This window comes from Vigna umbellata, chromosome 2 (assembly GCF_029865625.1).
Source record: "Vigna umbellata cultivar VRB3 chromosome 2, Vumbellata_1.0, whole genome shotgun sequence".
Taxonomy (NCBI): domain Eukaryota; kingdom Viridiplantae; phylum Streptophyta; class Magnoliopsida; order Fabales; family Fabaceae; genus Vigna; species Vigna umbellata.
The window spans coordinates 5,708,616-5,718,069 of record NC_142166.1 but is presented as its reverse complement, the minus strand read 5'-3'; the positions used below and the strand labels follow the sequence as shown (position 1 = coordinate 5,718,069).

The 9,454-nt window shown below is 32.4% G+C and overlaps 1 protein-coding gene across 2 annotated transcripts; it reads right to left on the bottom strand.

The window, feature by feature from the left end:
• Positions 1-1,028: 1,028 nt before the first annotated feature.
• On the bottom strand, positions 1,029-5,575 carry LOC124842411 (EEIG1/EHBP1 protein amino-terminal domain protein). 2 transcript variants are annotated; one of them, XM_047318884.2, is made up of 3 exons: positions 5,275-5,575; positions 2,719-5,123; positions 1,029-2,623 (listed from the first exon to the last, which is right to left on the bottom strand). In XM_047318884.2, the coding sequence occupies exons 2-3, from the start codon at positions 5,115-5,117 to the stop codon at positions 1,468-1,470; spliced, it is 3,555 nt and encodes a 1,184-aa protein (XP_047174840.2). In that variant the 5' UTR covers positions 5,118-5,123; positions 5,275-5,575; the 3' UTR covers positions 1,029-1,467. The 2 variants fall into 2 exon arrangements, with proteins under 2 accessions (XP_047174840.2, XP_047174841.2); XM_047318885.2 differs by having other exon boundaries at positions 2,719-5,120.
• Positions 5,576-9,454: the final 3,879 nt, after the last annotated feature.

Sequence of the window (9,454 nt, the reverse complement as noted above, 5' to 3'; positions counted from 1 at the left end):
TTTTGGTTCTTGCCTTCTTGTTTGTATACATATGAATATGATGATGTCATGCTTTTGGTTGTTATGTGTTATTATGGTCATGGTTGTTAATGTGTATAGACTCTAGTCAAAAGTCGTGAATACGGTACTCGTTGACTTTTTAAGAGTGATCTTTGGTGTTTATTTAGAGCAGACTCTCTTAGTAATTAGCTTTAAGTAGATTTGTTGGCAGGTAGCCCAACTAAATGTTCTTAGAGTGTGTCAAAGTTAGAGGATAACTAAATCCCTTTGGAAAGATAACTTTTTGAACTATATTTGGGTGTGCTTGAATGTGGATGCTAGATTCTTAGAATGGTTAATTCAGAAGATTATTGAAGTCCACTAGACAAGTAACTCTTTTTGAATTGATGTTGAGATGAGGAGGTTTAGGCTCTAGAGTGGTTAGTTCAGAGGATGATTGATATGAGCTAATTTTAGAATTTAGATTTTGTTTGTTTTATTAGCTCACTCTCTTGTTTTTGTGGTTTTGATTTTCACCTGCCGTGTTTTCATTTTATTACAGGAGTAAATAATCTTATATATGTTGAAGAAGATGCACAACACTAATGAGTAATAAATATTAAGAGATGTTTGTGACATTTTTTTAGTCTTATGTTTTTCCTTTTTAATAAAATTTATGACTACAAAAAATTATTTTTTTATTAAGATTTTCAACAAAACAAGAAAGTTTTATTTTAATTATATATTTTGTGCTATTTATAAATCTTAGAAAATATAATAATTGAGGTTTAACTTTTTTTTTATTAGAGTCATGTTTCGATCCTAGTACCTTTTGGTTATCATATATGCTCATTACCCATAGGTTCCAAGATCAAAACCTCACTATGATACAAAATTTGTAACATTCTTTAGTTTTTCTAAGTTTGTAATTAACATGAATTATATAATTAATATAAAAATTTATTTCTGTTTTATTGGAAATCTAAAATAAAATCATTATTTTAAAACCATAAATTATATTGAAAAAGAAAAAACATAAGACTAAAGGATTGTCCCAAACATCTCTTTTAATTTTCAATTTTCTCAAATGGACAATACCACAAGTGTGCATCTTAAATTTGCAATTGAAATAAAATCAACATTTTTCTTCAAGAATACTCTAATTGTGGACTGCAATATAATTTACCCCATGTGACATACAAACACTGCTTCCTGAGGACATAAATACAGCATATGCATGCACAAGTTACAACTGACTTTACAATAGGAAACTGTGCCTACAGCAAAATACACAAAATCCCTCATATTTTCTATGTATCTCGTAGTACTTTGCATTATTAAAGGATGAGCCCAATTTCGTTGATGCTGCTATAACAAAACCAAACAATGCCCTTAGCACAGGTTCTTGAGTGACAAGGCATTCAGAAACAGATGCCTTGATATGACATTAACAACTCCGAAAGACAAGAAGAATCTAAGTTGTGGACTTCAGCTGAGTCTTATAGTGTCATTTGGCATAACGACATCGGGGTTTCTTACATGTGATTTCCCTCGATTGCCAAAAAGACGAGATGATATGCTCCACAAGGAGTCACCAGGTTGCACCTTTGAGATAACTGGAGCATTAGATTTAGATGAACCCTTTGGCTTCATCAATGGAAGTTTGTTATTATTGTTCTTCCCCATTCCATTTGCAAGCAACCAGCGAGAACCAGACTGTTGCTGGTTTGAAGTGCCCCAGAACTTCGTTTTCTGAGGCTCAGGCTTCAGACCTGCCACATGGACTTCTGTGATTCTGAACTGAGGAATGCCCTCTTCCTCTTCGGAAGTATTCCCCTCGTTCTTGGTGTCCTTCACGTCCACCTTCGCAAGGATTTCCCTATCATCATCATCATCCTCGTCATTGTTCTTCATCGTCAAAGACACACTGTTGAAAATCTTTTGCTTTGGAAGCATGAACTCTCTCTCAACTTGTATAAGAGCAAGCATTGGTGTTCCAACCGGTTCGTAATTTCTCAGAGGGTCACGGAGTTGCACCATTAATGCTACTGTGAAATTGTTTCCTAGCAAACCACATCTTCTGCTTTTTCCTCGTCTCTTCTCTCCCTTGGAACTCCCACGAATGAAGTCAAAAGAGTTGGCATGATGGGCTGCAAGAAGTTTGGAAGTATGCTCACTGATATTATCTATATCATCAATCTCACCGGAATCCAGCCTCATCCATTCATCAAGAGTTAATGATAGGCCCATTATCCCATCCACACCATCACCACTGTCACCGCCATCTTTTACATCCATCAACTGCAAACCAGCAGCTCCATCCAGGCCAAGGGACCCACTAATATCAAAACCCTTGCCCTGCAGAGCCGAAATATCCCCAATGGACTGTGCAATGATGTTTGATGGTGCCTCCTCTTCTGACATCCCAGATTGTATTCTCAAACCCTCCATTGAAAGTGCTTCAATTTTATCCATAGCCAATGGAGCAAGGTCTTCAACCGAAACAAACTCTGATCCTGGTTGGTTGGCCACTGTTCTTGAACTAAACTTGCCAGACTTTTGTACAGACGGCATTCCTTTCAAGTCCCTTTGCACATGAGCACTGTCCTGCCTTGTTATTGGATTATGCTGCAAATGGCTTTGCCTGCATAAAGCAAAGCAAAATTCAATCAGTAAAACATTTAAGAATGACTACTAAAAACTCAGCCAACACCAGTGGTACAAACAGGATAGACTAACCTCTCTGCTCCTTCTAAGACAGGCATGGCTTCCCATGCTACTTGTTGCATTGTCTTCCCTGTGATATCTTCTAGAGGCATCAACTCCTTAGCCTGCATTGAGAGCTTTTCAATTCCCACTGAAGCCAAACACTGCAAAACCTCCATTATCCCGGAACCCATTTCTGCTGGTACAACGACAGGGTTGGATACCTGCATGATTAAACTCCCACCACTTTTAGAATTCTTGAAAAGTGAGGGATTCATAGAGCGTAGGAAACCCCCGTCTTTTGTCTGAAGAAAAGGGCCCAACCCATCATCAAGAGGAGGCAATATAGGAGGCTCTTCAGGTGGCAAAGGAATTGGACTTCCAAAACCAGTAAAATCTTTTGGTGGAGAATGATGAAAAGCCTCCTCATTCAAACCCCATTGACGCATCAAGGCTTCTGTTTCCAAGTCTTCTAGTGTCTGAGCCCTCTGTTTGCTTCTCACATCCTGAGACTCGGCTAGATGCTCCTCCTGCAGGTCTTGCAAAAGGGATGATGACCTGACATCTTCAGAAAAGTTCCACTGCTCAGATGCAGCGGAACCATCATAGCCACCATCTGCTTCATTATCATGGTTCATTTCAAAATCAAACAAAGAGGAGAAGTCCCCGTCCAAAGCCTCCTTCTCAAATTGTCTTAAAAGTAGCTCTCTTGGAGATTCGGGTTCACTTTCAGAACTCAAGGCCATTGGACGACTACGTTCTAAGTCTAACATGCTTAAAAACTCACTGGCAACTGATTCTGTAACATCATCCAAGCTATGTGACTTTGTCGTCTTATGTTCAGATTTAAATTCTGCTGTTTTTGGAGATTCTAGTGCCACTCTCTCCAAATTTGATACACTACTTAAAGCAGATTCTAGTTCTTGCAGGAGCAGCTCATTAGTATCACTGTCAAAGCCATCCTCTTTGATAGCAAATTCCTCTACCACTACCTGGTCCTTAGAAATATCATTTACCTCATCAAGAAAATCATGTTTAACACTGTCTTCAAAAGGTTCTTGTGTACCTGATATGTCAAGGGTATAGGCAGTATCAACTGTAGAAGCATCCTCAGGAGCCTTCCCAATGAATTCCTCTCTTATAACGGGTTCATTTGATGACAGTTCTATTCCCTTATCAACAACAAAAAATTCATTACCTTGAAATTGTTCAGGGTTTTCATTTGTAGAATCAGGTAAAGGATTGTCATCTAGTTTAAATATCTCCAGTTTTTCTTGAAACACTGAAAGTTCAGGTTCCTCGTGCACTGGACATTTATCTTCAGCCTTACTCACATGCTCGTCAAATGTTTCTTTTCCAAAATCAGAGGCATATGCATCTGGCTTGATTGACCCAAGATTTTCGGAGAACGAATCAAGTTCTGCTTCGCTAAGCATAGAACTAGCCTTTTCTTCATCAAATTTCTTATATAAGATGTCTATTGAGCTGGCTAGTGCAGACCTAGTCATTGGCAACACCTCATGAAGATCCTTTACCTCATCTGAAGCTCGAGGTGATAACTGCATACTCGTGGTTCGCCTCATCCTGCTGCTTCCATCAAACTGTCGGGGTTTAACATCTTGTTTCATCAGAGCAAAACTATTCTGCCTGGAACTCAATACGTTAGAAGCATTATGGCTGTCTCTGGTAGTACTAGCATTATCACCAACAACCGTGTAGCCAAAACTGACATTCATCACAGCACCCTTAGCCACTCCCGATAATCGAAAACTAGTAGTCCACTTCCCCGAGCTCTTCTCCTCCTCGAGCTCCTCCAGAGTGAGAGGAAGCAACCTTGTCAGATCCACCCGGTGCTTTCCCAAATCCATCTCCTGGGCACTCAGAAGCGAAGCATAGAGCAAAAAATGCTTTGCTTCATACTTGGCAGAATGGTGAGGTCCACTCCTACTGCCATACACTGAGCAAGTGTAGGTCAACTTCTCTTCAAATTCAGCCACAGACTGAATCACCTTGGCAGGACCAGTCACAAGAACCCCATCACGCCTTTTCCAGTACACAGCAAGACTGGCATTATCAAAACTTGGAGGCAACCCTTCAATCAGGTGAACTTGCAGATAAAAACTACAATTAAACCTCTTGTTTCGGATGTGGGAAAGGGCCCTTAGAGGCCTCCAATTCCAAATGGACTTCTTATCCTTTTGAACACCATCATCATTGTTATTATTAACACTGGTTTTAGACTTAGATTTGGGATCAGGTAACTGAGATTTCCCAGTGAATTTAGATCGAGAATTTGCACCAGGTATTGAACTCCTTGTAGACCCTCTATCCAAATACAAAGCTTTGTTAATGGTTTCAACATCCTTTAACAACTTCTTCGGGGCACTAGAACCCCCACCACTCTTCTTCCCAGCCTCCGTTCTCGACAACATCCTCTTCTACCCAACAAAACAAATAAAGTGAATTCAAATGAAACAGAACCCAACCAAAATCTTTTATAGAAAAAATATAAATCAAACACGGGATATTATTAAACCGCATAGCAAAACTTAAAAACAAAATCACAAAAAGAGTGAATAGATTGCATACCAAGTAGTGTTGGAGATGAAACCAAAGCAACCGCAAAAAATTAGGTCAGCAAACCCAATCCATTGACACCTACCCTTGTTCTTAAATTCAAAACTGCAACTCTATAACCCAAAAAAGGAATCCATTTTGTTCAGTCACAGGTCATTAAAAGAATAAGATGGAGAAGAAGCAGAAGAAAACGGAAACATGCGAGAAGTTTCAAAATTTGTCAGCAGAACTTGTTATCTTCTCATGTCCAATCTCTTTTTCTTGTCTCTTTCTCTCTCTAGGAATTGCCGCTACCTCTTTCAAAACCAAAGAATTGAAGTTGAAATTGAAGAAACAAAAATAATATAATATAATAATTTTAATATATATTATTTTATTTTTTTCATGCGCGTATCTTTCCCAAAATCCCAATAATTAGTATTTACCAATTTTAATTCTTTCTGGTTCTGTCAAAAAAGAAATAAAATTTCTGTTGATACCTCTTCGCATGTGCATCTTAGTTGTGTCTTTTCGTAATTATAACGGTAATCGCTGGTTGTTCATATTTTCTAATAATATTATTTTTAACATGGAATAAAATTGATTAAAAAATATATTAATTTAATATGAAGTCAAAACCTGTGATAATAATACTATTTATTATTTTGGGTGATGAATAAAAAATTTCCTTTTTGCATGAATCTCACAACACTATATAACTATTTACTTCAACACTAAATTTATTAAAAGTGAATATTTAAGACAATTTTGTAAGTGATGCCATTCATTTAATATTCTAACATTTAAATTCTTTTACTCGTAATACTTTACATAAAACATCAATGTTGGTATAAGTAAAAATTCAACATTTGCTCTGTCTTAATTTTCATTAATCAACATTCCTTAATTTTAACTTTTATAAGTAATTAGAAAGGACATCACAAAATTTAACATTGAATTGAATAATCTATAGTAGTATAACATTCGTATAGCCAACATTAACTTATTGATACACAAAATGTGATTAAGCGATGATATCACATTAGTAAATAATTTTGTTGATATAAAATTGATATATGTATTGCCAATGCATTAAATTTTAGTGTGATTTATCATATTTATATATTACTAGAGTAAATAGGAATGTTTAAACTAGTAATTTAATCAAAGTTATACCAACAAAAACAACATATTTCGTTAATAAAAAGTTCAGTTTCATTCTATGTATAATGATATCATATGAAATAACGATTCATGAGAATTGATATAATAAACTAGCTAAAGTTTGCATAGTCATTCTTTTTCTTTGTTTTTGTGTATTATGGTTAGTCAGATGATGTCTATTCATTTTATAAGCATTTCTTTAGTACCAAACATTCTTTGTTATTCATCCTTAATCTCTTCAATTAATAGTTTGGTGTGTTATTTTAATGATTTTGTCAATATCGAATTTTCGTATTAATCTAAATTAACTCAAAGTATAATATTTTTACTACAAATTATATACTACATTAAGAAAATAATCAATATTTGTTCATGTCAAAATGAAATTGTGGGAGTGAGTTTAAACAACTCGTTTTTTTTTCTGTGGGTATATCCATAAAGTGCATTGTGAACATCAACTAATTAATCAATTTATTGAAATTTGGTATTGTTTTCTATTTCTATATATTTAAACTCTTGTAAACAAAAAAGTTTGCATGTGTTATTCTTATTTTATTACATCAAAGTCTTATTTCTATATTCTAAGTGTAAAGAAAATGATTGATATTTTTAGTGGAAGATTTAAAAGATGGATGTTTCGTATATTATTTGTTTTAAAGTTTAAAATTTTGTTACAATTTTATTTTTTTTATTTTTAAAAGACACAAGTAAGAAAAAAATAACTTCGATTTCTAAATGATGTGATTGGACATAATAGAAACAATATTCTATTTATTATATTTGATAATTTTAATTAATATTTAATTTATTCAACCAATAATAAATATACTTATGAAAACTAATTTTTTAAAATTTAGATAAAGTACTTAAAATAAGCATAATATTTAAAAAGGTTGTAACTAAAATAAATAAACAATTCACTTTTTGATAAGTAACTATTTATCATTGTAAAACTTTATCTAACCCCAAAGGAAAAGATAACAAACAACTAAAAAGCCAAAATTTGTGAAATTCATCTTAACAAAGCTAAAAAGAAAGAAAGAAAGATACAAATGGCACATGAAAAAAAAAATTATGCAAAATGGAGAGAATATCTTACAATGGAAGGTTAGAGAGTATGATATTCCATCAATGTGCAAATATACTTAACTTTGCATCTACACTACATTTCTGAGTATCAATGTACACACACAATCATCAATCTCTACAAGTTTCTTCATAAACAATCATTTTTTATTTATTTATAAATAATATGCAAAAATAAATTAAAATTTTAAAATTTTTTATCTTTAATTTATATACACACATAAACTAATATTAGTTTATGACCATTTTTGTTTTGCCTTTTGATTTTAAATATAAAAATAAAAATCACCCAAACACATTCATACTCATATTATTACCAGAAAATATTTATGAATGAAATCTCGATTTCCAAGAGTATATTTTTCATGCACATTATTCATTCAATTTAATATTTTAGCACTTCTCTCTCATTTATTTATTTTTTGATATTTTTTTATTGTCCTTTAGTTATTATGTGTTAGTGTTCGCTGTAACCTCAATCATTTTAAATTTGAAATGCATAGAACAGAAAATTAACTTGCTTCTTTGGAAGAAAGTATGAAAAGATTGAGTTGGACAGATGAAAGGGACAAATCTCAAATATTTTGTTACCAAATTTTAAACATGAAAAGAGAATAAAACATGGATTTTAAGTTAGTAATCTTCAACAATGAATATTAAATTTTAAATATATAAATTCAGATTTTAACTATTTTATTATTAATTTTATAAAATTATGTCTTTCTATAATTACTTCATCCGAATTATATTCTTTCTAACTCATTTGAGTGTTGATTATATATTTTTTGTAATTGAATAATTCAAAATTACAAAGAAAAATATGAGTTGTTTCTACATATTACATGTGTAAACCACATCATTCACAACACACTCCCATTAAAAGGAAATAGCGTATAAATAATTAATCATAATTGATTAAATTAAAATTAAAAAAATTATATTAAAAGGAGGTTAAACTTTTTGTACTTTTTCTATTAAGCATTTTAATTTTTTAATTAATTATATGACATGATTATATATTTTTTTAATATTTTGTTTACTCGTCGTAACGTTTTAAATAATGAGGTTTTATAGTTGATATAGAAAATATACTGAAGTTGATGCAGAAAGAAGAGTAGTTTTTATTGTTTTTTATTTAAAATGTGTTACATACCAAATATGTTCCCCTTCACCAACATTGATGACAGAACAAACTCCTTAAATGCTATAAGTTATATGGTGAAAAGTATTTTAAGTATGACAATTATGTATTAATACACGGAAACAAATAAGTGAAACAATAAAAAATATAATAATCAGATTATTTAGTTAGTAAAAAGATTAAGTAAAAAAACTTTAATAAAAAATATAAGAATTTTGAATTTAAAAATTTAATAGAGACTAAGTTAAAAATACTAATATTTATGAAAATTTTGAAATTTGTAACTTAGAAAAAACACAAGAGAATGGTACAAATAGTTAATCTCTTAACCAAAAATGGGATTGTTTGAATATCATTAAAGTTCAACTCTTGAACAAACAATCCTTAATCAAATTTTACTTATCTCAATCGAATCTGAGTTATAAAATGAAAGTATTGAAACTCTCTTGCTTCGTACTTTATGAAAAAAAAAATCACATGATATGTGTATGGTTATCTGTATAGGCATTTAATTATGTTTTGAGAAAGCAATTATGAAGCATGGTCTATATAGAGACATTAAATAAAACAGGGACCACATAGCAAACAAACATAGAAACACCGAATAATACTGTCTCGAATTGCTTGGTGGGTGGTGCCTCCTAATACTGGATTCTTTAAGATATCAAAATTATAACTATATATAAACTTTTCAAATGTTACATTGGAAATGTCAAAAAATCATTTTTAAACCAAACATGTTATGACTGAGTAAGGCAATCAGAATTGGATTAGTGTTATAATAAAATAAACGGTACATTTTGTTGAATGATGAAGGAAAAT